At 46.5% G+C, this 23,723-nt stretch overlaps 1 protein-coding gene across 4 annotated transcripts in view; it reads right to left on the bottom strand.

Annotated features, from left to right (window-relative positions):
- Positions 1-23,723, bottom strand: part of NSD2 (nuclear receptor binding SET domain protein 2) — a 109,751-nt gene that overhangs the window by 20,124 nt on the left and 65,904 nt on the right. For 3 of the 4 annotated variants that reach the window (XM_021666985.2, XM_021666986.2, XM_064365279.1), the window contains 9 exons: positions 12,521-12,652; positions 11,457-11,580; positions 10,171-10,371; positions 8,343-8,522; positions 7,831-7,987; positions 7,494-7,699; positions 5,669-5,772; positions 3,846-4,115; positions 2,247-2,363 (listed from right to left, as the gene is read on the bottom strand). In XM_021666985.2, the coding sequence (XP_021522660.1) occupies positions 2,247-2,363; positions 3,846-4,115; positions 5,669-5,772; positions 7,494-7,699; positions 7,831-7,987; positions 8,343-8,522; positions 10,171-10,371; positions 11,457-11,580; positions 12,521-12,652 (1,491 nt within the window). Of the gene's footprint in view, positions 1-2,246; positions 2,364-3,845; positions 4,116-5,668; positions 5,773-7,493; positions 7,700-7,830; positions 7,988-8,342; positions 8,523-10,170; positions 10,372-11,456; positions 11,581-12,520; positions 12,653-14,880; positions 21,343-23,723 lie in introns of those variants that run through there. The other variant, XM_021666987.2, reaches the window with a different exon arrangement.

Genomic DNA, 23,723 nt, shown 5'->3' with positions numbered 1-23,723 from the left:
TGGCCCTTTAAATTCTCTTGAAGCTACGTCAGCTGGAAGGGGAGGGTTTGTAGCAACAGAGGGAGGTGCCATAACAATGGCAGCCTACCTCTTTGTCTGCACCTCTGTGATCAGAACAGCAAGCAGGGATCCTGAGCACAGACACCCGCTATTTGGAGAACAGGATCCTTCTTTTTTTGTTGTTTTTTTTTGGAGACGGAGTTTCGCTCTTGTTACCCAGGCTGGAGTGCAATGGTGCGATCTCGGAGGATCCTTCTTGCTCACCCTGAGCCCCTCAAGCTGTGTGCAACGTGCTCCAAGAACACGTGCACGACTGTCTGTGGGACATGGGTAGCCACTACTGTGCCAAAAGCTGAAACTAACCAAAATTAACCCCGATTTGCCATCCAAGCCTCCCCCTGGAAGTTGCAAGCCTTCAGTAGACTCCAGAGTTCCAAAATGGTTAACATCAGACAGATTCTTTTGGCACAACTGTGGTCTGAGTGGGGAGATAGCTTCCTGCTCTGCCATTATCCCAGGATCCTCCCAATGACTCTACTTTAACCTCCATTCTTATTTGTTCCTATTTGTCTGATTTACCCTCAATATCCTAATGCCCTCAATACCTTAAATTTACCCTCAAATTTAGATGCCTTTTCTTGTGGCGTCTGAAGCTTTTTTCATGGCTTTAACCATTCCTTGTTACTTCAGGTTCTCACTAAAAGCAAAGCCTTCCATTAGAACGGTCTGCTCACGAGGAACACATTCTGTTGTGCTTTGTAAGCATTTAAGTAGGGCTCCTTTCTAAACTTTTGTTTTGTTTAGAGACTGGCTTCTCATTCTGTTCCCCAGGCTGCAGTATAGTGACATGATCATAATTCACTGCAATCTTGAACTCCTGGGCTCAAGCAGTCCTCCCACCCTCAGCCTCCCTAATAGCTGGAACCATAGGTGCAGCTAATTTTTTTTTCTTTTTTGTAGAGAAGAGGGTCTACGTTACCCAGGCTGGTCTCAAACTCTTGGCTTCAAGTGACCCCCACCCCCCTTAGCCTCCCAAAGTGCTGGGATTACAGGTGTGAGCCACCATGCACAGCTCCTCACCCAAGTCCAGCTCTGATCAAGAAGCACACACCTCCTCTGGGGACTTCTTTAGTCTCTTTTAAACCAGGAACTTTTGTCCTTCATGACACTGACTTCCTTGAAAGTTCTAAGCCCCATGACCTACAGTGATTGACACCCAGCCCAGTGCTCACCTGGAGCAGACTCCACTGGCCACAACTGCCCCACTACTGCAGGGGTAGGGGATATAGCTTCCCCAGGGACCACCTGACAAAGTCCCTGGAGCCATTCTTATTTCCATAGCAGCCCTTTCTCTCTAGGTCTCATCACATTTCCTAACTTCCATGAATCGTTCAAAAATTTTTATCTGTGATCATTTTCTATCTGGTTTTTAAGCACTATTATTAATTAATGTACCCTTTTAAAAATAGCCACGCTTTTCTGCTAGATGATGAGCTTAAGGGCAACAAAAGGCAGAAACATGTATTCTATCTGCCTTCCTTTCAAAGACCACTCAGGCACTAAGAAGGCCACACTTCCCCAACTGAAGTCATCCAGAAGCCGTGTGAGGGAAGGGATGACATGCACCCTCACGGGGCTGTAGCCACTGAAGGAGCTGCGGAAGGGCCCGGCAGCGCCTGTCGCAGTCAGGCACCAGGCCAAGAGCTCCAGATGTGCTGTTTTTCATCCATGCCCACTTTTACCGAAATGATCCCATCCTCCTTTTCCTGAGAACACTGAACCTACCACCTAGGTTCCAAAATGCTTAGAAATATGGGCTTCAGACAAGCAACAAACAACCAAAAACAATTCTGCTAAACAAAAGATGCTGAGACCTTACCCAAAAAACACTGAAAATTAAAAATACAGTAGAATTTTAAAAAGCAAAAGATGCTGAGACTTCCTCACATCTGTGTCCTCTCTTCTTCCCTGCCCTAGACTAAGGCTGCTTGGAACATTCTGCATGTACACCCGGACAGGCAGGGCCCCAGGGTGCCGGGTGCTGAGAGGTGGTTAGCTCTAGCCCTCTGGCACAGCTGAAAGATACGCTGTACCTGAGAAGAAAATGTGCAGATGTTTGCAAATAAACAACTAAGGAGACAAATGCTGGCGCTGCCACAGGGCAAAGTACAGTTCTCCAAGTGACCATCAGGGCTCCAGGTCCAGGACACTGCAGAAGCTCACAGCGGAGTGCCCCTCTGCATTACCTTGTCTATAGTGAGCATGTAGAAGTGGGTGATGTCGTTCTCGTGCGCATGCTTGATTCTCGCCATGCACTCCTCCTCGTCAATCACCTCCCCGACGTACTCGTTAACAAATTCTCCCTGAAAATCACAAGAATGTGGCCATGACAAACAGCGTGATGACCAGCCCTCAGTGTCCGGACTCAAGACTCTCTATCACGATCACTTAGAACAGGCACCACACACATCGGCATACCTCCGTGGAGGGCTCCTACAAAGTCTTCATAAATTAAATTCAAAGGATCTCAGACATATCTGTATGTAAAGGTTGCCAATGAGAAATGTGTTAAGCGTTCGCGAAGTGGCAACATGTCAACCCTTGCTTCCTACACAACCTTGTCTCAGGAGCGCTGTCTGATAACCAAGCTTCTACATAACCCACTTTACATGGTGATCCCCACAATAGAGAAAATAGCTACAAAGAATCTGACCGGCTATACAGCTAGAGTCTGGGTGAATCAGCAGTCAGGCAGGCGAGGGACAGGGTGCTGGGGAGGTGTTTTCAAGCAATCTTTTAATTTTTTTTTTCTTTTTTCTTTTTTTTTTTTTTTAAGATGAGGTTTCTCCATGACGGCCAGGCTGGTCCTGAACTCCTGACCTCAGGTGATCCACCCACCTCTGCCTCCCAAAGTGCTAGGATTACAGGCGTGAGCCACCGCACCCGGCTTAAGCAACCTTTTATGCTGCTGATGGAACTGGCACCAGGCTGGAACTCTCTGTGCTGGGTCAGCCCTGATATGGACCTGTGGTCTGAGACTACCCACCCACTAGGCCATGCCAAAACATATCAGGGTCAGCAATTCCACATGTCTCTCAGGCCCTGGATGCCCTTGGGATGCAGTCTGGCAGCAGAGGCAGGAGGTCAACAGTTCTGGTGGCTACCAATGACTTGGTCCTAGACTGTGTCAGGACCACCCCTCACAAGAGGAATCCCCTTAACACCTCCCTGGTGAGTGCTCCCAAGCACCTGGCTGCTAGCCCAAAGGAAAGTGGGTCACTTTACAAATCTTCCGCTTCATAAAAATAACCATCAGAATTCTGACATAACACGTGCTTTATGGGAATGTATGAGTTTTAGCAATATCTTTCATGTAACATTTTAAAATATTCAATTGTAATAATTTAATTCAAAAAAATATTTCAGGTCAGGCACAGAGGCTCTTGCCTGTAATCCCATTGCTTTGGGAGGACTAGACAGGAGGATGGCTTGAGGCCAGGAGTTCAAAATCAGTCTGGGCAACACAGCAAGACCCCATCTCCAAAAAAATAAAATAAAATTATTAGGGCATGGTAGTATATGCCTGTAGTCCCAGCTGCTTGGGAAATTGAGGTGGGAGGACAGCTTGAGCCCAGCACTCTGAGGCTGCAGTGAACTACAGTCATGTGACTGCCCTCCAGCCTAGACGATAGAGTGGGACCCTGTCTCAAAACAACAACAAAAGTAATTTTTTCCCAAAAAATACCATTTTCACATAAATACAAAACCACCACAAGCAAACCTAAGTCTAATTACCCAGTGAACCATAATTTCTCAAAAGCAGGGGAGGGGATAAGGACGCACACCTTTCTGATGTCCCTCTTGGCGACCAGGCCCCACCCTTTGCCATCTGTCTTGATGATCTTGGTCTCTGGGTACTGGCGCTTGGTGAAGCACTGGTTCTGACAGAACTCGCCCGCAGGACACACCTGCGGATGGCACTCAAACATGAGCATCCTGTTCAGACACTCCGAGTCAAAGCCACAGGGATTCTCATCAGTGGGCTTGCAGTTACACTTGGGGATTTCAGAAATATCCGCTGTGTAGATCTGGACTTTCCCGTAAGGCTTATTCACCTGCAAGGAAGGAGGAAGCTGTCTTGGCCCACAAGTCAATGAAGAGCTTTCTGGATAACCCAGCACACCCACCACTGCCTCTCCTTACCCAGCCTCCGGGTGGCCTTTCAGAAAGCTTCAGAGGCCTGGCTGGGAGACCTTCATCAGAACAGCCCCTCCCCAGATCCCAGAGGAGCTCTCCTCTGCTTCTTAGCACAGGAGGCAGGCAAGTCAACCCCTGACGCCCTCTCACGTTATTTTATCTTAGTGTCTGTGCTCCCTGTTGATGAACAAGAGCTGACACGTATCCAGCCAGGCCATTGGAAGATGAAGAGAGAAAACGCATGCTGACTGCTTAGTACACTGCAGGGTGTCCAGCACCCGCTAGGTAAGAGCTCTCCTGAGCAGCTTCCTGACCCATCTCTCTGACCCTTCCTTTACCGAGCACCAGCAGCGAGCCATGCGGGAGGCCACCCAGGGGGAGCAGTGCTGGGCAGGAGGGTACAGCCTCTACTCTCATGACCCTGTGATTTATTTTTAATGAAAGACAAGCAACCAAATAATCAAGCGGCAGAGACAGCTAAAAAACAGCTGGGGTAGAAATGGATCATCTTAGAGAAAAGGTGGTGAAAGACACCATTTTCACTGCTGTGGTGTGACGAACTATACAACACTTTGGAGAACAATCTGAGAATATTCCCCAAGAATCTAAACATTTCATGCTCTCTGACCTTGGGATTCTGTTTCTGGGAATCCATCCCAAAGAAAATCTTATATAAAGATGAATACAGATAATGCTTTTTTTTAACACACAAAGATAATGACTTCACGATATCAATATTATAGGAAAATATAAAGATATTTTCTTTATACACAAAGATACTGACTTGCACATTTTACAAGCAAAGGCGGAGGACTTGACCTCATTATGAGGTGGCCGCGCACTCATCACACACACTCGTCAGGAATGGCCACAAGATTCCTGGGGATGGGACCCAAGTGCACCAGTTCTGAGAACAAGGAGCCCTGAGGGGTCTGCAGCTCCCACAGAGCCCTGCCTTGGCTGCACTTCCTCCCACTCTGCTGCTGGGGCTCCCCGGCTCACCAGAATGAACACAGAACTGGCAAGCTCCCCGCTAACCTGCCTCAGTCTCTGAGGTAGAGGATATGTGCGTTTGGAACTCCAGCGACTGAGCCAGGCTGAGGCCGAGCCCTGGTCTCACGTGACCGACTCCCATAGAGCCTACCTCCAGCACTTGGCGACAGCCTGGTGCAAGTGAGAAGCTCATCCCTCAGCTCCTCCTACTCCAAGCAGACTGGTCAGGACTATCACCCCGACCCTTCTCTAGCGACCAAGCCAAGCCTCACACTCCAAGGCAGAACCAAGAACCCCCATGCAGATCCCCCCATGCTATTTGCCTATGGTCTCGTGTGGCTGTGCACACCAGGCACCACAGATCCTGGCTGGTGACAGCCCTCTCCCCAGCTGTAGCCTGGGTGTGCCTGAGAACCGCTCACAACCCCTGGGGGAAGACTCCCTCCACACGCGTGCACACACAGCTCCGACACACCACCTTGATGTGCTTGTATGGCGGGGGCTTGCGCTCGCTCTCCTGTGTTTCTCGGGCTTCCCTCTGAAGCTTAATTTCACGAAAACGAGCCTCAGCTTCTTGCAGTGCTAAAAAGTCAATGAAACAGGAGTAAAGATTTCAGTAAATAAAGGTATCTACTTTTCAAGCTCCATATTTTTATAGGTCACTCTAAACTTTCAATGTAAATATAGTCTGTGGTTCCCACAAAACGAGAGTCTATGAAAAACTGTCAATGGGCAGGTATTTTTAAATGCAGCCAAGTGTGTGAGACAGAGTACTCAGAAAACAGCCATCACCTCTCTACAAAGCAGGCCCATGGTGGAGTTCGGTTGGGAGCTCCCTGTCCTCTGCTGTGGCCTAAGGACAAAGCACCAGGGTCAAAGCCTGGGACTCGCTGTTCTCAGATAGAAAATGAAAATGCAACTGAGGCCAGGCCCAGTGGTTCATGCCTGTTATCCCAGCATTTTCGGAGGCCAAGGAGGGCAGATCACCTGAGGTCAGGAGTTCAAGACCAGCCAGGCCAAGATGGTGAAACCCTATCTCTACTAACTCTGTCTCCAAAAAAAAAAAAAAAAAAAGAGCCAGGCGTAACGGTAGATACCTGTAATCCCAGCTGGTTGGGAGGCTGAGACAGGAGAACTGCTTGAACCCAGGAGGCAGAGATTGCAGTGAGCCAAGATAGCACCACTGCACTCCAGCCTGGGTGACAGAGCGAGACTCCACCTCAAAAAAAAAAAAAAATCCAACTGAGCTCCTCGAAATAAAAGGGGGTCTGAGAGATGGACCACAGGCTCAAGCAAGAACAGAGGAAACAAACATCTACAATCCGCCCCAGGAAGGAGGTCAGCCCCACGTCAATGCTAGATGTGTCCTGTGGTCTGCCCTGTGCTGGTGGCAGCAAGTCACCATAAAGGGGTCTGGCTCTACAGGATGACTGCATCCACAGTCAGGAGACTTTGCTGACGGTCATACCAAACACATCAGGCCACCTCTCAATTTCATCTCTCACCCTCTTAATAATTTTTGAAAATCTTTCAATGCCTACCCGTTCTTTATGAGACCTCTGAGTGCCCACCATGCACGCCCACCACTCAGTGCAGCCTGCAAAGCTGTGGGTAGCAAGGAGCTAACAGAGCTTTAAAAGCACAGGTCCCCGCCCGCAGCCACATAGGAGCGACTGCTGACCCAGCTGTGACACAGCGTGTGCTCTCCCTGAACGAGCGACCTATGCACACCTCGGATTTTCCCTACTGGCCTCATTCTCTGTCAACCTATCATAAATACCAGTTTCTCCAGTGAAGAGTCACATCCCCATCCTGCCTCCCTCAAACCTGAGTCATCAGTCGGCTGATGCCGGCCACACCACACCCACCGCAGCTGTGGAATCCGAGGCCGAGCACCTTGTCTGCTTGACCACCCGATTCCTCATGTGCTGAAAGGTAAAGGAGCCCCCAAGAGCCCGCTGCACAAGGTCTAGGCAACAGTACCCTTCCTTCAGCTCTGCATTTTACATAAAGGCACCATGGAACATTTCTGTAAATTATTACTAAAAATAATTTCTGAATAATAATAGGCTTACAGGATTTTAATGAAATTAATCACAAACGTATGTTACAAAAAAGTTACCCGTGTATCTTATTCTATGCTCAGCAAATAAACCAGACTGCAAACTTTTTCCTATTTTAAAAATACAGACAGAATGTTTAGTCCAGTATTTTCTACAAAGATCAAATTTCAAAAAACAGAAATTAGGAGTAAGAAAATGTACAAGAGAGTGCTGTCTCACTCTATCTGAAAATCTCCGTACCGTTTTTGAAGACTCTTCCGATCCCTCTGACCCCCTGGTAGCGGCTGCCCCGGTCCCCCTCCATGTACGGGAACACTCGCGCCTGATGCGTCCAGTAATAATCTTTAGACCCAAAGAAAAACACAGGGAATTCTCCAATCTCGTGCTTCATTTTCTGAATATTTGGGGGAACATTTTTGGGATGGCAAACTTCTGCCGGCCACCATCTATTATAAATATTAAAAACAGGATTCACAGACTCTTCAGAGAGAGCGATAATCATTTCAATACTAAGTACTGTAAAGCGAACACATGTGAACAGGAAAGACATAACAGCATACAGTTCTATGTCTCACACCTGTAGTTCCCCAGTTTCACCCAAATGATATCCTGGAAGTGCAGCTTCTTCCCAGCCCTGCAGTCATTGCAGAACCAGCTGCCGTCAGGCATCTCGATGTTCAGGCAGTCAGGGTGGAAGGCCGCCGGGCAGGACTCACAGCACAGAAGGCTCCCCCCTGCAAGAGGAGGGCAAGGCGGCCAGGCTTAGCCCGTCTGCTATGGCTCAGCCCAGATGCAGTGCTTTACAATCTACAGCTATTACAGCCTTAACTTTTAAACAGTCGTTTAAAAACAGCAATCTGTACATTAATACAAAAGCAAATGTTATTTTCACCACAAATAATTTCCTGCATATTTGCAAAATGATTACAATTAATTTAGAAATACGGTGATATGCTATGAATGTGAAGACACAGAGGACACTGTCAACATCAACGAGCACAGCACAGATAAGTACTGAGCCTGCCTTGCTTTGTGGCTCCCGGGAGTGTGAGAGGCGTGCACGCGCCGCAGACACTCCCAGGCCCTCACCTTTGGAGCATACGAAGCACCAGCTCACATTAACATGGGCGTGGTGCCGCTTCCCCTTCCGAGCAGTGAAATGGGCCGTGCAGATGATGCTGTTGGAGGCGATCACTGAGCATCCCGCCGCCAGACAAGCATCCCCACTGTGATAGGCAACAGGGCAGCGGACACACCGCATCATTTTACCTGAAGGCAAAGAAACACACCCTAAGGGCCCCAAACACTGACCCCAGTCATGGTGAAAAGGGCACTAAAAATTACTCAGCCTCTATACATTCGAAAAGTTAATGCTAAAATGAATTGGAGGTATTTGATTTAAAAAAAGGTTTCAGAACAAAGGTGCTTCAAAACAGTGTTTGAGAAAATGGTCACACATCTAAAATGCCATATTCTAAAATAAAGTCAACCAGCGTTTCTCAGCCTGGGCTCTGCAGGCATTTGGGGCATATGGGCAACTGCCCTGGGCACTGTGCAGTGTTGAGCAGCATCCCTGGCCTCTACTCACTAGATGCCGGAAGCACATCCCCAAACACTGCCAAACATCCCCTGGAGGACAAAACTGCCCCGATAAAGAACCACTGGCATCAAGAAGTACAGACAACCTGCCACTCTCATCCCACACACCTAACATTAGATAATCAAAATGTAACTTGATTTAAAGATGTTTTCTTTTTTTTTTTTTTTTTTGAGACAGAGTCTCACTCTGTCACCAGGCGCCAGGCTGGAGTGCAGTGGTGCAATCTCTGCTCACTGCAACCTCCACCTCCTGGGTTCAAGCAATTCTCCTGCCTCAGCCTCCCGAGTAGGTGGAACTACAGGCACACGCCACTACACCCAGATAATTTTTTGTATTTTTTAGTAGAGACAGGGTTTCACCATGTTGGCCTGGATGGTCTCAATCTCTTGACCTCATGATCCACCCACCTCGGCTTCCCAAAGTGCTGGGATTACAGGCGTGAGCCACCACGCCCAGACGTTTTCTTCTGTATAAAGAGCCTTTAAAACCAGAGCAAACGGGCTGGGTGTGGTGGCTCACACCGGTAATCCCAACACTTTGGGAGGCCCAGGTGGGAGGATTCTTTGAACCCAAGAGTTCAAGACCAGCCTGGGCAACACATCAGTGAGACCTCGTCTCTACAAAAAAAATTAACCAAATTAGCTTGGCATCCTGGTCCACACCTGTGGTCTCAGCTACTTGAGAGGCTCAGGTGGGAGGATCACGTGAGCATGGGAGGTCAAGGCTACAGTGAGCCATGATCACAACACTGCACTCTAGCCTGAGCAACAGAAGGAGATCCTGTCTCAAAAAAAAAGAAAAGAAAAGAGGTCAGGGCAGTGGCCTAGTAGTTCAAGACCAGCCTGGGCAACATGGTGAAACCTCGTCTCTACAAAAAATACAAACATCAGCCAGGTGTGGTAGTATATGCTAGTCCCAGCTACTCAAGAGGCTGAGGTGGGAGGACAGCTTGAGCCAGGAGGTCAGGGATGCAGTGAGCCGTGACCGTACCACTGCACTCCAGCCTGGGTAACAGAGTGAGATGCCATCTCTATAAAGAAAAAAAGGGCAGGACAAACAAAATCTATCAAAATGGCCCAAAGATTGCCCCTCTCCTAAAATTAAGCATCTTTAGGGTAATATTTAGGATAGAAAGAAGGAAAATGGGGACAGGCCCTTTGTCAAAGAAAACCCAACCCAGCCCATGTCCAGTTAGCAATGGGAAACAAGGGTCACTCAAGATAATACTCTTCGGTGACAATCCCAACAGCCCACCTTCCCAAGCACCCATGGGCCTTCATCTGAACCCACAGCAAGGCTGCACAGGTGCACCTGTACCTTTCGACGGCCTTGGGTTTGAAGGGTTGGAAGCGTGGCAGCTCACACAGCTGTGGAGAGGGCAGCGGAAACCTCGGCTCTCAAATACAGTCAGAGGGTATTTTTTCACACAAGCCTCGTGATAAAATTTTCCACACTGAGTTACCACACAGCGCTTAACATCTGTCTTGTTCTCTTTACACACGAAACATGAGTGAATCCCTAACAAACAGTTAAAGAAGGGGTGGAGAGAGAGGTGCAAAGAACAAGAATTAAATTGTAGTCCTGAGCCACTAAAATCAAGCAACTCCTCTTCAGAGGCAGCCATGTTGCTAAAGCACCTGGCCCTGTTTCCAACCTTGCTCACTAGTCCAAGCATTCTCCAGGAAAAAGATCCAGCCATCAAGGATTACCTTGCTGTGATCTGAACTCCAGCTTCACCTGAAATACAGGAGAATCTTACTAGGCAGCCTGGCTGGGGAGGCCCAGTCTATCTGGCAAGAAGCTTGAAGGATGGGGCTCCTATGAAAAGAGGCCTTTCCTCCTTGAGAGCAGCTGGCCAGTGATGGAGCAATCCCTTGTGATTCTGGGCAGACAGACACTGCCAGAAGTGAGGTGCTGCTTTGGGACTGCCGTGGCCTGGGAGACTCTCCAGGTGTCTTCCTGACCCAGGAAGGTTTCTGACAAGAGCTGAGAGACTCCTTGGGCCCAGAGCATAGGCAGAAGGGCCATGGCTGTGTAGCTGTCCTCTCATTGTCCTCAGACACCAGACTATGCCAGGCGACACCTGATGCAGTAACGTGGAGGCAGAACAGCAGCAATGACAATTCAGGGCAAGCTTGGAGCTGTTCTTTCTGCTGAAACTGAAGCTCAAACTGATGCTGTGTCTTCATAAAGAACTCCAGGTTCCTATGGACTTCAGTGTTCAGTGACCAACCAGGTTACCTGTACCCTTAATGCTGCACTGCCTGAGTGGTGGTGCCCTGTGGTGGCCGCCTCACACACAGGACAGGCTGAGGCCAGCCCATGGGATGAAGAGCCCATGACCTATCATCCCGCCACCCTGCCCACCACCTGATGGAAAGGTACCAAGGGGGCACATACGACTGAAATCAGAGCAAACCCTGCAGCCACAGAGAGGTGAGTACACCTGCCAGGTGTGGGCTGCAATCTCCCGAGAGGGCCAGGTGATGTGGATGGGGAGGGAGCTTGTCTTCTGTGGGCGCCTCAGGGCAGGACTGTGTGCAGGGGGTTGCAGGAACAGGAGGCTGGCCAAGCTGCAGAGCTGCCCACCCATGGGAACTTGCCTGAGGCACACTCGCTGCAGGTGAACCTCCCTTCTGGCCTCCGGGAAAGCCCAAGGCAGGCGAGGTGGAAAGCTCCACAGCAGGGTCCTTCACACAGCAGGAGGCTGCCTGGCTTCTCACACAGCTGCGGGGACAGAGCAGGCGGGTAAGCAGCGCCCAGCAGTCCCTTCCACACCTCTCTTACCACAAGGGAAGCCGACTGCTTCTGTCTCCAGTGCCAGAAAATCCCATTTTGCTACTTAAGGATATACAACCACATGCATGGGCAAATGTCTGGCCTGAACAGAAGGCACAAATTCAGTATCAGATGAAAACCAGATGGCAGTTACAGAAAGGGGCCAGTCCTCAGCAACAGCAAAGGAAACAACAGGATCACAACCCTGAAGGATACATCCAAGATATTTCAAACCAGATTTGAAAATCAACAGAAACCAAAGGCACCCGAATCTGGATGGCAGGTGCCACCCTGACTGCGGGCAGCATGCGCACTTCCCATGCATCAACTGCCTGGCATGGAAGCTCCCACGCCACCTCCAGCTGACAGATGGGGCAGGACTGAAGCTCAGAGGGTAGGTGGTGTGGTTGGGGTCCTGTGGGCACAACAGGTCTAGTGATGGACCCCTCAGCCCACAGCCTGGCCTGTCCAGTGTGCATGTCATCAGTGAAGCTAAAACAGGCCTAGCACTTCACCTTTTCTGACAGGAACTCTCTCTCTCTCTCTCTCTCTCTCTCTCTCTGTGTATTACATGATATATATACAAATCTCATCTACATGTAAATTATGGATGTTAACGGAGGCAAATTAATCCCAGGTGTGTGTGTGTGTGTGTGTGTGTGTGTATTACATGATATATATACAAAATCTCATCTACATGTGACTATGGACGTTAACAGAGGCATCTTAATCCCAGGATTCCACTGGCAGTCAGTCTGACCCTTTGAAAGCAGAGATCAGCGCGTGGTGATGAGACTGGGGAGGGGATCTGGAGGGAAGAGAGAAGACACTACCAACCCGCTCTGTGCACCGGGGCCACAGTCAGACACCAGCACGGCCTTCCCCTCACCTGGCACACGTACTCCTTTTTGGCTGTCACTCCTCGCTCTGACTTTTTGGATGAGACAGACACTTCAGTTTGCGTTTCGTCTGCACTTTCGTATGGGGACTCCGAGGGCTCGTCTCCTGGACTGTCCGAGACCTAGAGATGAAGGAGGCGGATGACAGTTCACTAGTCACAGAACACAGTGGGTGGCCACGCCCTGCAGGCTCGTCCTGCCAGCCCCACCACCCACCAGTCTTTCTCAGCACTGGTCCTGTTCTGCCAGTGATTTCACAGTGGAACCATCAGCAACCGGTTTTTGTGATAATATAATCTGTCAATTAGACTGTGTAGAAAATTCAAAAATGGACTTTATTCTACCCAGTATTTAGCATAGATATGCATATAAAAGGCGTATTCCTTAAAATGAAGTGTTATGAACATCCAATTTGCTCTAGTAGGTGAACTAAGACAGGCCTTGGGAACAAGAATCTTGACCCTTCTTACCGAGTCTGTTCAGGTTCTACTGCTCTAAGGTGGGAGAAACATGCTAACACCAAACCAATGTGTGAACGAACCACAGATGAAGTAAGTGTCAGTGTAAGGCCTCATCAGGTGACCGTGCTGTCCAGCTGCTGCCGGGGCGGAGACCACGCGTCCTTTCAGAAGTATGTGCCTATTCGGGGGTGCGGAGTCGGGAGAGTCTTCTAGACTCACACCACAGGCTGACCATTCGGTTTCTCTTCTTCCTCCCATTGCCTATTTTTCCTGATATTTCACAGATCACTTGTTCTCCCCACCAGAGAAGTGAGGTGGGAAAGGCAAGGTAAAATCTGCCTACTTTATTCAGATCTGAGTCTAAGTAAAAGGCCTAGGATAAAGGCATGGAATGACTCGCAGGTTGTATCTCTTCTGTCTCTGTCTCTCCTTCATTTACTAGAAATCACTGAAGACCAGGCCGAAACCTCACCCTCATGTACACAGCATTTCACCCTCACCTGACAAGCAAAATCAATAAATGTTTCAATGAATAAAATAGAAAATCTTCTTGTCTGTCAAATCAAGTGTTTAAAAAATGTGGTTTTTATTTGACGTTAGGTCAGTAAGTGTTGAACACTGAATTCTGGAGATGAAACAGAGCAAAAGCACAAACTACATTTCCTGTACACCTGGATCATCACGAAAACAAGGAATTATGTTATCTATTTGCTGTTTGCCTATGAACACAAAATTAGAAACTGGAATTGGAATTGGGCCATAAGGAAAAATAAAAGCCAACCCCACCAGGGAATCTGACCAATCCTGTGACCTTATCAATGAGCTTTTCCACATTTAGCTGACATCACAGAGAGCGGTGGAAGAAAAAATTAAAACAAACACAGAAATGTTTGCTGACCTCAGAGTAGTATTAGAGTGGGCTTTTTTTTTCGAGACGGAGTCTTGCTCTGTCACCAGGCTGGAGTACAATGGCGTGATCTCAGCTCACTGCAACCTCCGAGGCTGGGTTCAAGCGATTCTCCTGCCTCAGCCTCCTGAGTAGCTGGGATTACAGGCACGCCCCACCATGCCCGGGTAATGTTTTGTATTTTTAGTAGAGACAGGGTTTCACCATGTTGGCCAGGCTTGTCTTGAACTCCTGACCGCATGATCTGCCCACCTCGGCCTTCCAAAGTGCTGGGATTACAGGTATTAGCCACTGCGCCCGGCCAGAGTGGGCTTTTCCCAAGGGCTTTCATCAGCTCTGACTGGCAACTGTGAGTGGTGACTGGTGACAGTGGGTGGTGACAGGTGAGAGCCACTCTTCTCGAATCACTAGATACGTCTCCTGACGGAACAAAGTCTAAAGAAAATGCAGCCTCTTAACCTTGATTTCCTCACCTTTTCAGGGAAGATGGACTAGCAGCATGAACGCTAATCAGAGCAGTGCACATGTTAAGGCTCTGTCACTGTGAGGCTGCTGGGAGGGCCCTGCGGGGGCCACAGCTCACATCCTGCTCTTTAACACCCACAAAGGGCTACTTGACGTGCTCTGAGTTCAAACCCCAAATTTAACATGCCTATCAGATACGGACAGGGTCAGCAGTGGGGGCCTGAGCACCTCTGATGTGAGACTGGAGGGGGCGCCAGGGGAGCACAGGGCATCAGGAAGCAGTAGCCACACTGTCTGGGGCCCCACTTAGAGTCACCCACACAGTCGTCCAAGCTGACCCATCTGATGGGGGAACCAAGGCCCAGAGAAAGAGGCCTTCCCCATGGCTCAGGGGAGAGAGCCCCGGCGCTATCCACCAACCCATGCTCTTCCCTTAACGTGGTGGAACTAAAAAGCTTTAAAAATGAGGGAAAAAAATGCATGGAGAGAAAGACAGAAAACACAAACCAGTCCTGGATCAGAGGAAGGAACAGCACCTTTTATTTAAGATTTACAGAAAGTTAGCACGTTTCCACTTGGAGAGATTTCCTAAATTAACAAAGTCTGTTTTGAGGAAATAAACACTGAATACATATTTTGAATGGAAATATATAAATGTTAACGACACACATGAGGCTCATTTCCTGACAGGGTCTGAGACCCACATACAGAATATCGACCTTACAATAGTACAGTCCGTAACACAGATTGCAGAGATTCCGACTTTTTCCCACCACACCGCCTCCCAGCCACTGGACAACTAGCCACAGTCGGGGAGGATCCAACGCTCTCGGCTCAGCAACCACCCGCAAGGAGAGCAAAGTACGAGGGCGTCCCACAGCGAGCCTTACTCCAGCCGCAGGCTCCACCTCCACGCACAGGTGACGTGACTCACTCGGAGAAGCCATTTGTGGAGGTGGCACATTCACCTGTACGGTCCCAACACAGTCCCAAATCTCAGTCTACAACATCTACGATCTACTCCATATCCAACGGGATGCATTTGGAAAGAGAACAGTGCAGGGACTGAGCGGACACAGATTCTGTCAAGAACTTTCCCGTTGCTTCCCGCATCCACCACAGCCACGCTGCGCGGCACTGAGCTCCGAGCAGCTTAGCTACTGACTTTTCAAAGTTTTCTTGAGTCTGAAAATACTTTCTCCACTCTCTACTCAGAATAAGATAGTACCAAGTTGCCTATTTGCCTTAGAAATACATTCCTTCAGGGCAGGGAATGCAGTCTCCTTGATCTATTACAGGGACTTTTCAAGATATTACCAAACATAATGGAACCTAGTGAACACATTCCAGCCAACTGCTAAAAGCACATGGCCCTTCAGGGTGACCTGTACGAGCCACAGTCAGATGCCACCTTCTGTGACTGCAAAGCAGTCCCCTACTCTTCAGAGTGGAGTCATACATATTGAGTTTTTAATTTTTTGACAAAACAAATCCCTTCACAACTTGAATACGACATCATTTTTGAAATACAATTACAGACCTTGAACAATAAATATTTCTATAAACTGACATAATTTTCATGTTGAAGTGATGCTTTTGTAAAGAAGGAAGTTGATGAGAAGTGCCTCCACAGTGTTTGCATTTACAAATGACAACAGCCCTGTGCTCAGCAGATTTAATGAGTCTGAAATGAAGACTAATCTCAAACAGGTCTTCCAAGTTAACAGAACAGTAAAATGTTAAAGTGGAATTAAAATAGGTTTAAAACAAGTCACTCATCATCTAAAATACTATAGTTCATAATAATTTTTACTAAAATGACCCTTCTAGGTTACACAAACTAGAACCTTCCTGGCTACCCCTAAATTCTAGGGTCAGGGCTGGGTAAGTTGCTAAGAACAGAGGAAGTCTCCATTCACACAGCACTGCTGCACACCACAGTCGTCTTCTAACCTGCACAGGCTTTTGTGTAGCCACACAGCTCCAAGCAGGTGGCAGGAGGGACTAAGTGTCACCTGTGGCCAGAGTGAGACCACACGGCTGCTGCTCCCAATTCGAGGCCTGCCCTTGTCAAAGGTAAAAAGAGTCTAAAATATCCTCTCAACCCAACTCTGTCCCACTGTGTCCTGAGCAGCGGCCATCCCACGGGGAGTGTTCTGGGAAGGAGCCTGGTCTGGTCAGCTACAGACAGCAGGCTGTGTACTGTCTGTGAAGGACTTGAGAACAATGACAAAACTGCCCACAATACACCTGCTTCCACAGGCACAGGTGCTGAGCAAACCCCCCATCAGCCGGACCAAGACCCCCACCCTACCTCAGTCATTTCTTAAAAATACTATATGCCTGGATGGTTAGCATGCTTCAAAATATTACCAGAGAGTTATATGCAAAAAGGCCAACAACTACAGGTAGGCTAGGAAAAACCATAAATGTGAACCTAACATGTAACCATGGAGTTCAAAGGCATCTAGCCAACAAGATGAGCCTTGTTGGGCTGCTGGAGAGACACGCTGCTGTGACAATGTCCCAAAAGAAGCATGCCCCTTGCTCATCCAGTATAGGAATCAGATGAATATAATACAGATAATTTTATACCTGCTAATTATAGTCAATTACATCACTGCCAGGTAAATTAGTGGTAATTTCTAATGCTCTAGGTAAACCAATAAAAATGGTACCCAAAGGGATCAAAATCAATTTTGTTGACCAAAAGTCTTAAAATATGAGTCAGCATATTTCTTTTAAAATAAGCAAAACCCACTGGGCACGGTGGCTAACGCCTGTAAAACCAGCACTTTGGGAGGCCGAGGTGGGCGGATCACAAGGTCAGGAGTTCGAGACCAGCCCGGCCAATATGTCAAAACCCCGTCTCTACTAAAAATACAAAAATTAGCTAGGCATGGTGGCAGGCACCTATAGTCCCAGCTACTCAGGAGGCTGAGGCAGGAGAATCGCTTGAACCCGGGAGGCAGAGGTTGCAGTGAGCCGAGCTGAGATCGTGCCACTGTACTCCAGTGCGGGCCACAGAGCGAGACTCTGTCTCAAAATAAATAAATAAATAAATATAATGAAATAAAATAAGCAAAACCCCCAAAATTCTAGAAGTTAACAAGAAGCCAGTAACAGCTTTGAGAGTATTTTGGGAAACCTTTTCTAATGATAGTTACTTCAATTTATCCAGCAAAAGACTATAATTTAGCTTTGTAATCTCAAAGACAAACCACAGGCGTCAGCAATTACTCTGTTTATAGATTTTTTAAAACGATGAACCTATTGATTTTAAAAGCATAAAATGCTACAATTTCACACTAGGTCAAAAGGGCTCTCACCTGGTCTGTGTACAAAAGTCTACCTGGCCAGAGGAACCTTTGAAATGAATTAACAATTTAGAAAGGCTAGATACGTTAGAGAAGTGAGTTATGTTATAAGTCAAATGAAAAAGAAATAGAGCAAGCTTGCCAACGTCATAACCATCTTATTTTTCATCTACCACTATCAGGAGGGAGCCTCTCCAGTGAGGGGAATCTGTGGCTTTACAGCCCTCTGGGCACGTCTCAGATCCAGACAAAGCAAGTGACATTAGCCATCAGAGGAGCCCCGGCCAAGGCAACCCTTTCTACTCAACTGGATCAAACGAGCCAAGGACTCTTCCCTCATCTGGAAATGCTTATCCTGGCTTCCATGCCGGGACACAAAGGAGGACAGAAGCACAACTGGCAGCCCTGCCAGCACAGGTGCCACCCACTCACATTAGGCATCTGGCAAGAGCCTTCTCAGGGGTACTTTATTATCATCTTAATTTTATATACATCCACAGGCACTTTTTTTTTGGTTTTAGAACTAGGTGCTAATTTATCATCTTAGTTTTCTTTTTTAAACATCTCTGTGACAGACTCAGCACTTGTTCTGCCAGCCTCACACACATCTCTGGGCACAAACCTTGGGCAAGCAAGACCAAGGCCAGGGCCAGGGCAGCACAGGAGCAGCAAGCTTGTTCCCGACAGCATGGCTCTCACACAGCATCCTCCCTCCTTTCCTCTGGTGGGCTCGGTTGTTGACATCCCCAGCTACATGAACCTCTCCAAATGGCCATCTCTCCACCCCTACCCCCGTCTTGTTCCTCAGTCCCTGAGCACCCCATTTTAAATCTTCCTAGGCTTCTGCGTGAACTACTTAAACAAAAATCACAAAATCAGGTTGCCCTAGAGCTGTGGGGACCTCTCGGAGATCCTCTAAGCACCACTCCACCCACCCAAGAGGCAGCAGGGGGACAGAGGAGCCCCCAACTCTCATCTAAGGACTCCACACATCACACACAGTCACCCTCTGCCTTTTACCATATGAGAGGTTGTGTGTCATGAAACCTCACTTACGTTTCCTATTGGTTTTCGGGAACATTCTCTTAAAAACACTGGAGTTGTTTCCAGTTGGGAGATACAGGTGTAAGAGATACATTGTATACTAAAGACAGCACTGAGATGCAACTACACCTAGAGTCAGCATGACTGAAAAAAGAAAATTAATTGTTGCATGAACACTGAAGAAAGGCCCAAAGATGAATTGAGAGCAGGTGGGCAATGTTAGAAGCAGGTACTTAAAGCCTTGATGGCCCAACAGCTCTCAGATCAGTCTTAGAAAAACAATGCAGGACTTCCATTGCGAAGACGTACACTCCCTCAAGATGCTACCCTATTACAACGGTGTACTTTCACTTTCAGAATAGCTACAATCTAAGCTTCCACATATTCTGACAAGTTTTCGCCTCTAGTGAATGCCTCAAGTTTTATGCTAGAGAGCCACCTCCCCTTGCCAGGCACAGACATGGTGTGTGGAAGATCGTCTGAAGTGAGTCAAATGAGACTAAAATGGTTCCATGTATGACAACCAAAATTCATCTCAACAACCAGCAATTCAAATGTCTTAAGGCTAGAATATTCCATTGTCATTTTGAGGTTTTTATGAAATGAAGGAATTCCATGTTGAATTAGTAGCATAATGAATTTCTGTACTCTTGGCCAGCCACTGGTCCTCCCTCAGTTCTTTTAAGCAACAGCCCTTTCCCCCGCCTCCTTCAGGAAGCCAGGAGATGGCCCTTTCAGAAAACTCTGCTCCTCTATGATGAGCCCACTCCTGGCATCTGAAGTGAGACAATGCTGCCACATGTGAGACTGCCTCTCTCACTGCAGAGTGCTGAGTTCACTTGCCCCTGCCCACCTTCCCAGTGTCCCCAGGGAACGATGTCACCCCTAGCTAAAAAACACTGTCATTCCCATCCACATTCCCCCATATGTCCCTGGGTATTCAGCTGATGCCAATGTCATGCTCCTCTCTGGACACCACTGGGTCACTGGCAGGGTTTCACCTTCTCCATTATAGAGAGGGAACACCTATGCTTTGGCTGACTTCTAATGAGTCTATTGCTTATGGGCTAGCTGGCTGGCTACCCAGTGAAAATTCATCATGCTGTAATTTCAAATGAAATCCCTTAATTTTCGCCAAAAGCCTTTCAGGGTAGAGTCTTTACTTTGGGTGACTGCTTCTTGAACCAGAGCCACTTTTTTTTTTCCCATATCTTTAAATTTAGTGATTTTTTTTTTTTTTTGAGAATTTTAATTGTACTCTTGAGCTTTTTCATCTCCTTTGGAGGAACGTAGCTTAGATTGCTCCTAGGCCACCTTTGGGATACATATCCTGCAACATTTGAGTAGAGCCAATAGAGCAACCCAACCAGCCCTCAGCCACACAGTCCAGCACCCTAAAGCGCCACACACAGATCCAGTGTTCTGCCACTTCTAGGTTTATTTCATCCTCACATGTATAATGCAGTCAAGAGGACCACTTTTCATGCCAAAGCAAAATGTATACTTTTGGATAAAAATAGAATGATGGTGATTTTATCACTTTTATTATTATAACCATTACTGTCACAATACCAAACCACGGAGTCCTGGCCGGGCACCCTAAGTGTCTTACATGCGTTACATTACTTAATGGTTTACAACAAAAGTATTAGTCAGAAACGTTCATTAAAAATAAGACACAGCCAAAGAATCTGCTGGGAACGAACTATGGGCCACTCACATGGCACTGTGAATACACACCTTCTGCTTCTATGAGCTGAAGGGCAAGTAAGCCTTTTCCTCGTCATGCAAAAATGCAGACACCTGGGGCAGGACACGAGGCTGCTCCCCAAGATTAAGACATTGAAACATGAGGGCTGATGCTCTACAGAAGCAAATGATGCAGCGGTTGGTGTAAATAACCTGATTACAGTATCCCCTCAGTCCAGGGCCTTGGATCAAAAGAGTTAAATGGTTCACAATGATACTGTAAATGGCATTTTTTCCTAAAAATTTACTGTATCTAGTGTCATAATAAAACTGTTTAGTAAAAAAAGATAGAATCAAAACTCTTCTGCCTGTTATGTTGGAAATTAGTGTAATATCTACAATACTGAATACATCTCATTGGCAATGAGAACAGCTGATGAGGACTCCTCCTAATGTGTGCTGTTTGTTTCTGAAGGTACTGACACTGACACTTTCCACAAAAACCCAGTGAGTTACAAACTAGAGGAGAAGCAACTCTAACAGGGCCACCCCTTCCGTGCAAGACCCTGCTGCAGTTCTGAACAGTCCCTGACTGAAGGGCCTGCCTTTCAACTTGAAATCTACATTGACCACTGGAATATGAACGTGTTTCTATTATGAGATGAATGTGATTGATTAAATGGCCTTGATTAGGTATCTTACCTTGGTCTTAAAATTTGTTATCTGTTTTCTTCATTGTATGTGTTTATTAATACCAGTAAAAACAGATTATCACACATCTTCCATAAAATGATTGTGATAGAAATGTCACTGAGTGTGTACGATGATACACCACCTGCAGCAGCATCCTGGAATATTACATCATTCTAAGTGCAGTACAGGGCAGCTGGGTTCAAATCCAACTTGACTGGTGTGGGCTCCCACAAAAGCTGTTACCAGTGAAGGCGAAAAAAATAAGAATTTGCTCTACTAAAGGAATAAAAAATGAAGTTACAAAACACTTAAATCACATTAATTCCTTCACAGGCCTTTGTCATGCAAGTGTGTAATTTTAATCTATTCTCTTCCTCGGGGTGATGTAGTACCGTGTAATAATTATTCCAATAAAAATTTTATTTGTCACATATACTTTTTTCAGAAGACTTTAAACCACAACATGACCTAACGTGTTTTGAAATACCAACCCTCTGAAAGTACCTTATTTCAATCAAATGTGATGAAAGGGAGTAAATACAAACATGCAAAGGGGGTGTGACCCAAACGGGTGTGTGTCAGTGTGACTCTCAAACAGCAATCCTCATGGACACCTAACTCGTATCAGAATCAGGCCCAACAGTAGACAGGGTATTTTTTATAACACTACACTTTGCCTCATATGCTAACAGGCATTCAGCATTGGTAACATTACAAACATTTACTGTAGTTCAGTCGTGTTAATACATAATAGACAAGTTTATTTGTTCACCTAAAGTTGCTTTAACAGCATAATTCTATAAAAATGAACACTAATCGAAGATTTATCTAAGCCATACAAAAGTAGCTTAATGGAAAAAGCCTAGTAATTTAAACTTTTTCATATAAGGAACATGATGCACACTATGGGATCTATGCATCACCTTCAAAATGTAGGAAGGTATATTAATTTCACATATTTAACGTATTATATAAATGTATTTAACAATCTATCAACTTTTGACATTCTAAAGAATTAAAAATTAAGTCTAATGATTATAAAATGCTTCATCTAAGTTTTCTCAAGGTCAGAACAACTGCCTAGGGCAGTGAGACTGAGCTCCACTGACTCGGGCAGGTCTCGACCCCTGCTACACTGGCCTCATGCATGACTAAATCAAAGCCTCCGATACATGTGACGTAGGATCAGGAATAACAGACAAGACTTCATCATGTTCTCACCATGTTCTCTCTATTGTACCTGACGGCAGTACTAAGTAACAACTCTAGCAAATAACTGGACCAAAATTATGGTAACAGAACAACTCATTAAAAACTCTTTAAAGCAAAAATCTTTAAAGTGAAATATGTTTAATATTCTTCTTTGGAACTTTAAACAACCTTTCATTTAGTTTTCTAGGATTTTAACCTGAACTTGGACAAAAAAGAAAGGAAAAAGGAAAAATAATTTGTATAAAATTTGCCTTTTCATATTTCAGTGAGCTCCTAAATGTTTCAGTAAATAATTCATACTGCAATTTCTCAAGTGTGTCCAAACATAACAAATGCCTAGTTACCTACACGTATCAAACTGTAAACCAGCCCCAGTCCCACCATCCGTGAGCAGGTCTTGACCACTATTGAGTTGGTTTGAGTTAAAGCAGAAAATCCCACTTGAAGAAGTGGTCGCTATCTGCACCATCACTGAAGATTCAGAGCGGCAAGTCGCAGAGCTCTCTGAGCCCTCACAGGTTGCCCAGATCCCTGACCTTCCTTCATGAAAGCCTACCCTCCTCTAATGAGTGGAAACAACAGAGGCATATCCCTTCTGGGGACCATGGCAGAGACCTGGTCAGAAGTGCTGCCCCTTCTGACTCAGCAAGAGTAAGGGGCCTGTCCATCCCTTGCCTCACTACCCTGTTGTTCCAAAAAGGCCCCCAGTTATCATCTCCTCTTAAATATGACAAAAACAGGACTCATGTCTACAATGAGAAAAACAGCATCACAGAGAACCAAATGACAAGAAATTAAAACTCCAAAGATCTAAGAAGGTAATCCCTAAAAATCAGGAAACCAAAACTACCTCTGAACAAAAAAGTGTCACACCTACATCCTGTGGCTATTTGTTTTGTTTTTGGCAACAGCAAAAAAGTTAGGTTAGATAATGAAGTCTAGGTGTCATGTTATAATGATGGCAGGCAGCAGCCTCAAACGGCTCTTATTTTGCTATCATATATTCTGCAAGTCCAGAACACAGGAGTCATATTACAATGGTAGTTCTGACTCACCTCAACACTCAAGTAACTGAAAATGTGCCAGAATTTAAAGGACCAAAGTCATGAAATGGATGAGAACAAAGAAATCTTTGGCTTCCTCCATGAGCCTAGGTCTGGAAGCAACAGGAATCAGGTGTAGTGTGTGAGTCGCCCTCCACCCTACCCAGTATGTCAGCTCAACTGACACTGTGTCCTATCAGAACCAACGCAGACTTACTTCCATGTGAACTCTTACAGTGTGAGGGCTACACAGAACAAAACATTCTTAAGACAGATTTTAAGAACTATGAAACTGCATTAAGACTGAAGTATATCTGTACATGTACACACTGTGTGTGTGTGTATAAAAAGTGCTCAAATAA

This window comes from Aotus nancymaae, unplaced genomic scaffold (assembly GCF_030222135.1).
Source record: "Aotus nancymaae isolate 86718 unplaced genomic scaffold, 86718_ANA_hifiasm-v0.15.2.pri h1tg000006l, whole genome shotgun sequence".
In the NCBI taxonomy this organism is placed as follows: domain Eukaryota; kingdom Metazoa; phylum Chordata; class Mammalia; order Primates; family Aotidae; genus Aotus; species Aotus nancymaae.
Note: the sequence above shows the minus strand (reverse complement) of the source record. Positions and strands in the feature narration are given on the sequence as shown.